Source organism: Lolium perenne, chromosome 4 (genome assembly GCF_019359855.2).
Source record: "Lolium perenne isolate Kyuss_39 chromosome 4, Kyuss_2.0, whole genome shotgun sequence".
In the NCBI taxonomy this organism is placed as follows: domain Eukaryota; kingdom Viridiplantae; phylum Streptophyta; class Magnoliopsida; order Poales; family Poaceae; genus Lolium; species Lolium perenne.
Genome location: NC_067247.2, coordinates 79,389,565 through 79,402,564, shown reverse-complemented (window position 1 = coordinate 79,402,564; position 13,000 = coordinate 79,389,565). Strand labels below are relative to the sequence as shown.

The following is a 13,000-nucleotide window of genomic DNA, read 5'->3' as shown; positions in this document are numbered from 1 at the left end:
ATCAAGCTCTTCTTGCGAGGCAAGCGTGGAGACTCCTCCAAAACCCCGAATCCCTATGCGCCCAGGCATTACGCGCCAAATATTATCCTACTAGCAACCTTATAGATACTGTATTTTCTGGCAATGCGTCTTCAACATGGCATGCCATTGAGTATGGGTTGGAATTGCTGAAAAAGGGTGTTATATGGAGAATTGGCAATGGGGCTAGTGTGAGAATCTGGTGAGATCCCTGGATACCTAGGAATGACTACTATAAAACAATCTCCCCAAAACGAAGATGCAGGTTGAAATGGGTGTCGGAATTGCTTAACCCAGATGGCTCCTGGAACACTAACCTACTGCAGACATACTTCCAGCCTATTGACATCACTGAGATCTTGAAGATCAAAACTTCCAGTAGAAATGATGCAGATTTTGTGGCTTGGGGGCCGGATGTAAAGGGGATCTTCTCAGTCAAGAGTGCCTATTCATTAGGAATGGAACACCAAGAACGAGAGAGGGACGAGGGAGCAACAAGTAGCAGGCCGGATGGAGCTAACAAGGAATGGAAGCTAGTATGGCAAAATCCAACGCCTCCCAAAGTCAAAACCTTTGCCTGGAAACTGGCTCGTAATGGTCTAGCCACGCAGGTGAACATGAAAAGAAGGAAGATGGAGGTCTTGGCCAAGTGCCGAATATGTGGTCAGGGGGACGAAGACACTTTCCATGCTCTAGTGACTTGCCCAGAGGCTAGAGGCCTATGGCATAGTATGAGGCAGTGTTGGGATCTTCCATCCCAGGAGATGGTGTTAAACTCTGGAAAGGAATGGGTCCTTCATCTGCTTGCCAGGATAAATGAGACTCAACGTATGATGGTCATGATGGTGCTGTGGAGAGCGTGGCATGTGCACAATGAACTGACACACGACAAACCAGCACCGCCGATTGAGGCCTCCAAGCGCTTCCTGTGCAGTTATGTTGATACCTTGTTAATGATTAAACAGTTTCCAGAAGCTGATGCTTGCAAGGGTAAACAGGTGATATCATACTCAGGAAGAAGGGCGACACACAAGGCAAAGGATCAGGAGCCAAAAACCATGAAACAATGGTCCAGACCGCAAAGAGGGCGACTCAAACTGAATGTGGACGGGAGCTATATGCAGGGTACAGGGCAGGCAGGTGCTGGCATGGTACTCCGTGATGATAGAGGGGAGGTTATTTTCACCGCTTGTCGAAGCCTACAAAATTGCGCTTCGGCTTTAGAAGCTGAATTGGCATCTTGCCATGAAGGGCTCAAATTAGCCTTAGTCTGGTCGGCAGAACCGATAGATCTGGAGATGGACTGTGCAACGGCGGTGACTATGCTCCTGTCAAATGAGAACAACCATTCATCTCTAGTGCATCTAATCAGAGACATCAAAGCAGGCTTGGGGGAGAGGGATGTTGCTATCAAGAAAATAGACAGAAGCCAGAACGTAGCTGGACACATCATGGCAAAGAGGGGAAGAGAAGCGAGATTAACTCAATTTTGGTTTAGAAACTTTCCTGATGTGCTCACTGATGTTGTTCGCAAAGACTGTAACTCTGTTGCTACGTAATATAAACTTGGCTTCCCGCAAAAAAAAATTACAGTTGGGCAATTGACAAATAAAGAGGGCATGACCATGCACATACATGTTATGATGAGTAGTGTGAGATTTAATTGGTCATTACGACAAAGTACATAGACCGCTATCCAGCATGCATCTATGCCTAAAAAGTCCACCTTCAGGTTATCATCCGAATCCCCTCCAGTATTAAGTTGCAAACAACAGACAATTGCATTAAGTATGGTGCGTAATGTAATCAATAAATATATCCTTATACATAGCATTGATGTTTTATCCCTAGTGGCAACAACACATCCACAACCTTAGAACTTTCTGTCACTGTCCCAGATTTAATGGAGGCATGAACCCACTATCGAGTATAAATACTCCCTCTTGGAGTTACAAGCAAAAACTTGGCCAGAGCCTCTACTAGCAACGGAGAGCATGCAAGATCATAAACAACACATAGATGATAGATTGATAATCAACATAACATAGCATTCACTATTCATCGGATCCCAACAAACGCAACATGTAGCATTACAGATAGATGATCTTGATCATGTTAGGCAGCTCACAATATCCAACAATGATAGCACAATTAGGAGAAGACGACCATCTCGCTATTGCTATGGACCCATAGTCCAGGGGTGAACTACTCACACATCACTCCGGAGGCGACCATGGCGGTGAAGAGTCCTCCGAGAGACGATTCCCCTCTCCGGCAGGGTGCCGGAGGCGATCTCCTGAATCCCTCGAGATGGGATTGGCGGCGGCGGCGTCTCTGGAAGGTTTTCCGTATCGTGGCTCTCGGTACTGGAACTATTATCGACGAAGGCTTCTTATAGGCGAAGAGGTAGGTCAGGGGGCGCCACGAGGGGCCCACACGCTAGGCCGGCGCGGCCAGGGCCTGGGCCGCGCCGCCCTGTTGTGTGGCTGCCTCGTCGCCCCACTTCGTATCTCCTTCGGTGTTCTGGAAGCTTCGTGGAAAAATAAGATCATGGGCGTTGATTTCGTCCAATTCCGAGAATATTTCCTTACTAGGATTTCTGAAACCAAAAACAGCAGAAAACAGCAAGTGGCTCTTCGGCATCTCGTTAATAGGTTAGTGCCGGAAAATGCATAAATATGACATAAAGTATGTATAAAACATGTAGGTATCATCAATAAAGTAGCATGGAACATAAGAAATTATAGATACGTTTGAGACGTATCAAGCATCCCCAAGCTTAGTTCCTACTCGTCCCGAGTAGGTAAACGATAACAAAGATAATTTCTGAAGTGACATGCCATCATAATCTTGATCAATACTATTTGTAAGCACATGTAATGAATGCAGTGATCCAAAGCAATGGTAAAGACAATGAGTAAACAATTGAATCATATAGCAAAGACTTTTCATGAATAGTACTTTCAAGACAAGCATCAATAAGTCTTGCATAAGAGTTAACTCATAAAGCAATAAATTCATAGTAAAGGTGTTGAAGCAACACAAAGGAAGATTAAGTTTCAGCGGTTGCTTTCAACTTGTAACATATATATCTCATGGATAGTTGTCAACATAAAGTAATATGATGAATGCAAATATGCAAGTATGTAAGAATCAATGCACAGTTAACACAAGTGTTTGCTTCTAAGGTGGAAGGAAATAGGTAAACTGACTCAACATAAAAGTAGAAGAAAGGTCCTTCACAGAGGGAAGCATCGATTGCTATATTTGTGCTAGAGCTTTTATTTTGAAAACAAGAAACAATTTTGTCAACGGTAGTAATAAAGCATATGTGTTATGTAAATTATATCCTACAAGTTGCAAGCCTCATGCATAGATTACCAATAGTGCCCGCACCTTGTCCTAATTAGCTCGGATTAACATGGATTATCATCGCAATACATATGTTTTAACCAAGTATCACAAAGGGGTACCTCTATGTCGCCTGTACAAAGGTCTAAGGAGAAAGCTCGCATTGGATTTCTCGCTTTTGATTATTCTCAACTTAGACATCCATACCGGGACAACATAGACAACAGATAATGGACTTCTCTTTTAATGCATAAGCATTCAACAACAAATAACATTCTCATAAGAGATTGAGGATTGTTGTCCAAAACTGAAACTTCCACCATGGATCATGGCTTTAGTTAACGGCCCAATGTTCTTCTCTAACAATATGCATGCTCAAACCATTCAACTCATGATAAATCACCCTACTTCAGACAAGACAAACATGCATAGCAACTCACATGATATTCAACAAAGGGTAGTTGATGGCGTCCCCAGGAACATGGTTACTGCACAGCAAGCAACTTAATAAGAAATAAGATACATAAGTACATATTCAATACCACAATAGTTTTTTAGGCTATTTGTCCCATGAGCTATATATTGCAAAGACAAATGATAGAAATTTAAAGGTAGCACTCAAGCAATTTACTTTGGAATGGCAGAGAAATACCATGTAGTAGGTAGGTATGGTGGACACAAATGGCATAGTTTTTGGCTCTAGGATTTTGGATGCATGAGAAGTAATCCCTCTCAATACAAGGCTTAGGCTAGCAAGGTTATTTGAAGCAAACACAAGTATGAACCGGTACAGCAAAACTCACATAAAAACATATTGCAAGCATTATAAGACTCTACACCGTCTTCCTTGTTGTTCGACCCTTACTAGAAAATATCTAGACCTTAGAGAGACCAATCATGCAAACCAAATTTTAGCAAGCTCTTTGTATTTCTTCGCTAATAGGTGCAAAGTATATGATGCAAGAGCTTAAACATGATCCTTATGAGCATAACAATTGCCAAGTATCAAATTATTCAAGACATTCTACCAATTACCACATGTAGCATTTCCCGTTTCCAACCACATAACAATTAACGAAGCAGTTCAACCTTCGCCATGAACATTATGAGTAAAGCCTAAGGACATATTTGTCCATATGCAACAGCGGAGCGTGTCTCTCTCCCACACAATGAATGCTAGGATCCAACTTTATTCAAACAAAACAAAACAAAAACAAACAGACGCTCCAAGTAAAGCACATAAGATGTGACGGAATAAAAATATAGTTTCACTAGAGGAACCTGATAATGTTGTCGATGAAGAAGGGGATGCCTTGGGCATCCCAAGCTTAGATGCTTGAGTCTTCTTGAAATATGCAGGGATGAACCACCGGGGCATCCCCAAGCTTAGAGCTTTCACTCTCCTTGATCATATTGTATCATCCTCCTCTCTTGATCCTTGAAAACTTCCTCCACACCAAACTCAAAACAACTCATTAGAGGGTTAGTGCATAATCAAAATTCACATGTTCAGAGGTGACATAATCATTATTAACACTTCTGGACATTGCACAAAGCTACTGAAAGTTAGTGGAACAAAAAAATCCATCAAGCATAGCAAAACAGGCAATGTGAAATAAAAGGCAGAATCTGTCAAAACAGAACAGTCTGTAAAGACGAATTTCTAAGAGGCACCAGACTTGCTCAAATGAAAATGCTCAAATTGAATGAAAGTTGCTTACATATCTGAGGATCACTCATGTAAATTGGCAGAATTTTCTGAGTTACCTACAGAGAATTCAGTCCAGATTCGTGACAGCAAGAAATCTGTTTCTGCGCAGTAATCCAAATCTAGTATGAACCTTACTATCAAAGACTTTACTTGGCACAACAATGCAACAAAATTAAGATAAGGAGAGGTTGCTATAGTAGTAACAACTTCCAAGACTCAAATATAAAACAAAAGTGCTGTAGTAAAATCATGGGTTGTCTCTCATAAGCGCTTTTCTTTAACGCCTTTCAGCTAGGCGCAGAAAGTGTGTATCAAGTATTGTCAAGAGATGATGCATCAACAGCGGGGTTTGGACTTTTCTCAACCATGCATTATATTTTGTATATGTAAGTTTCAGAGGCTCCCTTTTCATTAGTCTTAGGCTTGCTATTCTCATCAAACAAATTTTCAGGGACAAGCCAAGCATAATTATCTTCTAGAGCTTCATGCATTCCTAGGAGCTTGCAAGGTATTGGTGTTTTAATCTCCCCACCATCATTAACATTATGAGTATACTTTATTCTATCCATGTACATCTTTTCAAGTGTTCTTTTAAAATCGGTGAACATACCAAGCCTCTTATGCTTAATAAAAACTTTTCTAGCTTCTTTAGCTATATCTTCAAATTCTCGATCAAGGACTTTTAAAACAAAATCTCTCTTTTCTCCCCTCTCCATATCAGAAAGTGTAAGAAACATATGTTGTATCATGGGGTTGAGACTAATAAATCTAGTTTCTATCATGTGTACCAAACAGGCAGAGGCACTTTCATAGGTAGGGACAGTTTTTGCCAGGGGTATATCTTCAAGATCTTCATCCATACTAACATGGGTGAAAAATTCTTCTATATTATCTCTTCCAATTATAGACCCTTCTCCTACATGTATATCTTTTAAAGTAAAATTAGGAGGAAACATGATGAAATAAGTAAAGCAAATGCAAGTAACTAATTTTTTTGTGTTTTTAATATAGAGATTGCAAACAAGACAGTAAATAAAGTAAAGCTAGCAACTAATTTTTTTGTGTTTTGATATAATGCAGCAAACAAAGTAGTAAATAAAATAAAGCAAGACAAAAAACAAAGTAAAGAGATTGGAAGTGGAGACTCCCCTCGCAGCGTGTCTTGATCTCCCCGGCAACGGCGCCAGAAAAATCTTGATGCGGGCGCAGTTAACGTGCCCGTTGGGAACCCCAAGAGGAAGGTGTGATGCGTACAGCGGCAAGTTTTCCCTCAATAAAGAAACCAAGGTTTATCGAACCAGTAGGAGTCAAGAAGCACGTTGAAGGTTGATGGCGGCGGAGTGTAGTGCGGCGCAACACCAGGGATTTCGGCGCCAACGTGGAACCTGCACAACACAACCAAAGTACTTTGTCCCAACGTAACAGTGAGGTTGTCAATCTCACCGGCTTGTTGTAACAAAGGATTAGATGTATAGTGTGGATGATGATGTTTGCAGAGAACAGTAGAACGAGTATTGCAGTAGATTGTATTCGATGTAAAAGAATGGACCGGGGTCCACAGTTCACTAGTGGTGTCTCTCCCATAAGAATAAGTATGTTGGGTGGACAAATTACAGTTGGGCAATTGACAAATAAAGAGGGCATGGCCATGCACATACATGTTATGATGAGTAGTGTGAGATTTAATTGGGCATTACGACAAAGTACATAGACCGCTATCCAGCATGCATCTATGCCTAAAAAGTCCACCTTCAGGTTATCATCCGAACACCCTCCAGTATTAAGTTGCAAACAACAGATAAATTGCATTAAGTATGGTGCGTAATGTAATCAATAAATATATCCTTAGACATAGCATTGATGTTTTATCCCTAGTGGCAACAGCACATCCACAACCTTAGAACTTTCTGTCACTGTCCCAGATTTAATGGAGGCATGAACCCACTATCGAGCATAAATACTCCCTCTTGGAGTTACAAGCAAAAACTTGGCCAGAGCCTCTACTAGCATCGGAGAGCATGCAAAATCATAAACAACACATAGATGATAGATTGATAATCAACATAACATAGCATTCACTATTCATCGGATCCCAACAAACACAACATGTAGCATTACAGATAGATGATCTCGATCATGTTAGGCAGCTCACAAGATCCAACAATGATAGCTCAATTAGGAGAAGACGACCATCTAGCTACTGCTATGGACCCATAGTCCAGGGGTGAACTACTCACACATCACTCCGGAGGCGACCATGGCGGTGAAGAGTCCTCCGGGAGATGATTCCCCTCTCCGGCAGGGTGCCGGAGGCGATCTCCTGAATCCCCCGAGATGGGATTGGCGGCGGCGTCTCTGGAAGGTTTTCCGTATCGTGGCTCTCGGTACTGGAACTATTATCGACGAAGGCTTCTTATAGGTGAAGAGGTAGGTCAGGGGGCACCACGAGGGGCCCACACGCTAGGCCGGCGCGGCCAGGGCCTGGGCCGCGCCGCCCTGTTGTGTGGCCGCCTCGTCGCCCCACTTCGTATCTCCTCCGGTGTTCTGGAAGCTTCGTGGAAAAATAAGATCCTGGGCGTTGATTTCGTCCAATTCCGAGAATATTTCCTTACTAGGATTTTTGAAACCAAAAACAGCAGAAAACAGCAACTAGCTCTTCGGCATCTCGTTAATAGGTTAGTGCCGGAAAATGCATAAATATGACATAAAGTATGTATAAAACATGTAGGTATCATCAATAAAGTAGCATGGAACATAAGAAATTATAGATACGTTTGAGACGTATCATGCACTAACCCTCTAATGAGTTTGTTTTGAGTTTGGTGTGGAGGAAGTTTTCAAGGATCAAGAGAGGAGGATGATACAATATGATCAAGGAGAGTGAAAGCTCTAAGCTTGGGGATGCCCCCGTGGTTCATCCCTGCATATTTCAAGAAGACTCAAGCATCTAAGCTTGGGGATGCCCAAGGCATCCCCTTCTTCATCGACAAATTATCAGATTCCTCTAGTGAAACTATATTTTTATTCCGTCACATCTTATGTGCTTTACTTGGAGCGTCTGTATGTTCTTGTTTTTGTTTGTCTGAATAAAATTGGATCCTAGCATTCATTGTGTGGGAGAAAGACACGCTCCGCTGTTGCATATGAACACGTATGTTCTTAGCTTTATTCTTAATGTTCATGGCGAAGGTTGAAACTGCTTCGTTCATTGTTATTTGGTTGGAAACAGAAAATGCTACATGTGGTAATTGGTACAATGTCTTGAATAATTTGATACTTGGCAATTGTTGTGCTCATGTTTAAGCTCTTGCATCATATACTTTGCACCTATTAGTGAAGAAATACATAGAGCTTGCTAAAATTTGGTTTGCATGATTGGTCTCTCTAAAGTCTAGATATTTTCTGGTAAGGGTTTGAGCAACAAGGAGGACAGTGTAGAGTCTTATAATGCTTGCAACATGTTCTTATGTAAGTTTTGTTGTACCGGTTCATACTTGTGTTTGTTTCAAATAACCTTGCTAGCCTAAGCCTTGTATTGAGAGGGAATGCTTCTCGTGCATCCAAAATCCTTGAGCCAAAAACTATGCCATTTGTGTCCACCATACCTACCTACTACATGGTATTTTCTGCCATTCCAAAGTAAATTGCTTGAGTGCTACCTTTAAAATTCTATTCTTTGTCTTTGCAATATATAGCTCATGGGAAAAATAGCTTAAAAACTATTGTGGTATTGAATATGTACTTATGTATCTTATTTCTTAATAAGTTGCTTGTTGAGCGATAACCATGTTCCTGGGGACGCCATCAACTATTACTTTGTTGAATATCATGTGAGTTGCTATGCATGTTCGTCTTGTCTGAAGTAAGGGTGATTTATCATGAGTTGAATGGTTTGAGTATGCATATTGTTAGAGAAGAACATTGGGCCGCTAACTAAAGCCATGATCCATGGTGGAAGTTTCAGTTTGGACAACAATCCTCAATCTCTTATGAGAGTATTATCTGTTGTTGAATGCTTATGCATTAAAGAGGAGTCCATTATCAGTTGTCTATGTTGTCCCGGTATGGATGTCTAAGTTGAGAATAATCAAAAGCGAGAAATCCAATGCGAGCTTTCTCCTTAGACCTTTGTACAGGCGGCATAGAGGTACCCCTTTGTGATACTTGGTTAAAACATATGTTATGCGATGATAATCCATGTAAATCCAAACTAATTAGGACAAGGTGCGAGCACTATTGGTAATCTATGCATGAGGCTTGCAACTTATAGGATATCTTATACATAACACATATGCTTTATTACTACCGTTGACAAAATTGTTTCTTGTTTTCAAAATAAAAGCTCTAGCACAAATACAGCAATCCATGCTTCCCTCTTCAAAGGGCCATTCTTCTACTTTTATGTTGAGTCAGTTTACCCAATTCTTTCTGTCTTAGAAGCAAACACTTGTGTTAACTGTGCATTGATTCTTACATACTTGCATATTTGCATTCATCATATTACTTTATATTGACAACTATCCATGAGATACACATGTTATAAGTTGAAAGCAACCGCTAAAACTTAAATCTTCCTTTGTGTTGCTTCAATGCCTTTACTTTGAATCTATTGCTTTATGAGTTAACTCATATGCAAGACTTATTGATGCTTGTCTTGAAAGTACTATTCATGAAAAGTCTTTGCTATATGGTTCAGTTGTTTAACCATTGTCTTTACCATTGCTTCGAATCGCTGCATTCATTACATATGCTTACAATAGTATTGATCAAGATTATGATAGCATGTCACTTCAGAAATTATCTTTGTTATCGTTTACCTACTCGAGGACGAGTAGGAACTAAGCTTGGGGATGCTTGATACGTCTCAAACGTATCTATAATTTCTTATGTTCCATGCTACTTTATTGATGATACTCACATGTTTTATACATACTTTATGTCATATTTATGCATTTTCCGGCACTAACCTATTGACAAGATGCCGAAGAGCCAGTTGCTGTTTTCTGTTGTTTTTGGTTTCAGAAATCCTACAAAGGAAATATTCTCAGAATTGGATGAAATCAACGCCCAGGGTCTTATTTTTCCACGAAGCTTCCAGAAGACCGAAAGGGAAACGAAGTGGGGCGACGAGGCGCCGACACAACAGGGCGGCACGGCCCAAGCCTTGGCCGCGCGGCCCTGGCGTGTGGAGCCCTCGTGTCGCCCCTGACCTACCCTTCCGCCTACATATAGCCTTCGTCGCGAAAACCCCAGTACCGAGAGCCACGATACGGAAAACCTTCCAGAGACGCCGCCGCCGCCAATCCCATCTCGGGGGATTCAGGAGATCGCCTCCGGCACCCTGCCGGAGAGGGGAATCATCTCCCGGAGGACTCTTCATCGCCATGATCGCCTCCGGAGTGATGTGTGATTAGTTCACCCCTGGACTATGGGTCCATAGCAGTAGCTAGATGGATGTCTTCTCCTCATTGTGCTATCATTGTCAGATCTTGTGAGCTGCCTAACATGATCAAGATCATCTATTTGTAATGCTACATGTTACGTTTGTTGGGATCCGGTGAATATGGAATACTATGTTATGTTGATTATCAATCTATCATCTATGTGTTGTTTATGATCTTGCATGCTCTCCGTTGCTAGTAGAGGCTCTGGCCAAGTCGTTACTTGTAACTCCAAGAGGGAGTATTTATGCTGGACAGTGGGTTCATGCCTCCATTAAATCTGGGATAGTGACAGAAAGTTCTAAGGTTGTGGATGTGCTGTTGCCACTAGGGATAAAACATCAATGCTTTGTCTAAGGATATTTGTGTTGATTACATTACGCACCATACTTAATGCAATTGTCTGTTGTTTGCAACTTAATACTGGAAGGGGTGCGGATGCTAACCCGAAGGTGGACTTTTTAGGCATAGATGCATGCTGGATAGCGGTCTATGTAATTTGTCGTAATGCCCAATTGAATTTCACACTACTCATCATAATATGTATGTGCATTGTCATGCCATCTTTATTTGTCAATTGCCCAACTGTAATTTGTTCACTCAACATGCTATTTCTTATCGGAGAGACACCACTAGTGAACTGTGGACCCCGGTCCATTCTTTACATCGAATACAATCTACTGCAATACTTGTTCTTACTGTTCTATGCAAACATCATCATCCACACTATACATCTAATCCTTTGTTACAGCAAGCCGGTGAGATTGATAACCTCACTGTCACGTTGGGGCAAAGTATTTTGGTTGTGTTGTGCATGTTCCACGTTGGCGCCGGAATCCCTGGTGTTGCGCCGCATTACACTCCGCCACCATCAACCTTCAACGTGCTTCTTGGCTCCTACTGGTTCGATAAACCTTGGTTTCTTACTGAGGGAAAACTTGTTGTTGTACGCATCACACCTTCCTCTTGGGGTTCCCAACGGACGCGTGCTGTACGCGTATCAGCCACCACAGTGCATCCCCTCATTGGTCCAACGTATCTGTTTGCGGATGACCAACGTCCTAGCATGGTAGGTGATGCTCATGGCCTCCCGTTGGTGGCATGCCGCCGCCTCGGCTTTTGTGGCATGGCGGCCTGCCGGGCCGCCATTTCCACCATGTCCTGGTGGAGGCACTCCACCTCCACCTGCACGGTGATGAAAGTCACATGCAATCACGTGGCCTCTTCATCCTACATCGCAACGGCGAGGGTGGTCTCATTGGCCGCCATTTCGACGAGCTCGTCCGTGGCTCGCTTCTCCTCCAACTCGTACTGGGGGGTTTAGGGAAGGGGGAGGGGTGTAAGGAGGAGCCATGGTCGTGTGTCCCTGGTGAGCCCCAGGTGAGTTTTATTTATGTCCCAGCGGCCGCTAGACGGAAAATGGGTGCCTCGTCTGGGAAGTGGAGCGCGCGGGAAGAAAGGGCGCGGCCGTATGCCGCCCTTGCCGGCGCTGTTAAAAGCTGTGGCGTCCATTAGCCGTTGTTAACCGGCAGCACGGACGCTGGCCCCACAAGTGTACGGATCGGCGTTGGAGCCGCTGCCAAAAGCATCTAGTATTTCGTTTCCACGGCCGCCGTATCTTGCTCCAAACAAAACGGATCGGCGTTTTGCGATGGTCCATTGAACATTGAAGTTGGCCTAATCGTGTCCGTAGGACAAGATCAAATCAGGCCTCAAATCCTTGCATCGGCCGGCCTATGGTGAGCTTATTTGCGGTGCATGTGTGCTAGCTGCAACACAATTTAGATTTCGACGTCGTCATATCCTTCATCGGCCCGAGTGCGGGTGCGGCTCGAGCCTCGACACGTCAAGGCGGTGCATGGTTGAGCACAGGCACGCTACCGTACCTCACACGACGTACAGGTGCTGGCCAGCCTATATACCATTTGTACACTATGCGTGTGCATGCGTCGTAACGTCTCCCGATTCCATTGTCACTTCATATATATGTATACGTACTATATACTAGAAGGACCTGGCGCGCTTTGCCGCGCCGTTTTTGTTCTTGGCGTTTTTTCTCTTTCCCACACAAAGTGAGATTGCTTTTGTAAGTTACATTGATGCATGTGCAGGTATGAACTTATACGAACATCGACGCACCCTCTAAATCAAAACAAAATGAAGTAAACATATGGCATATCAACAAACACTCATAGGCTTTGATGGTATTTCCACATGAGCAAATATATATATATAAAGTATTGAACTTTAGTTTCTAGCTTATTTCAAAAAGAATCTTATATGCTTCATCTAAAAAAGTTATGCAATGGGGCTACCGCATATAGCCCTTGTGTGTCCAAAAGAGGAAACATATTGTTATAGAGGCAACTATTCAGACCAATACAAAGAGAGCCACATATAGAGAGGAAGGAGAAGAAGTGGCTTATTGAGGGTCACGTGGTGGGTGGGGAAAAATCGAAGAGAGGACATGAGTGTACGA

At 42.7% G+C, this 13,000-nt stretch overlaps 1 protein-coding gene across 1 annotated transcript; it reads left to right on the top strand.

Annotated features, from left to right (window-relative positions):
* The first annotated feature begins 782 nt into the window (after positions 1–782).
* LOC139839005 (uncharacterized) lies at positions 783–1,577 on the top strand. Its single transcript, XM_071829037.1, has one exon. It carries the CDS (start codon positions 783–785, stop codon positions 1,575–1,577), a length of 795 nt encoding a protein of 264 aa, XP_071685138.1.
* Positions 1,578–13,000: the final 11,423 nt, after the last annotated feature.

Excerpts from the sequence above, each read along its gene's own strand:
- LOC139839005 (XM_071829037.1), top strand. The coding sequence starts at position 783 with ATGGTGTTAAACTCTGGAAAGGAATGGGTCCTTCATCTGCTTGCCAGG.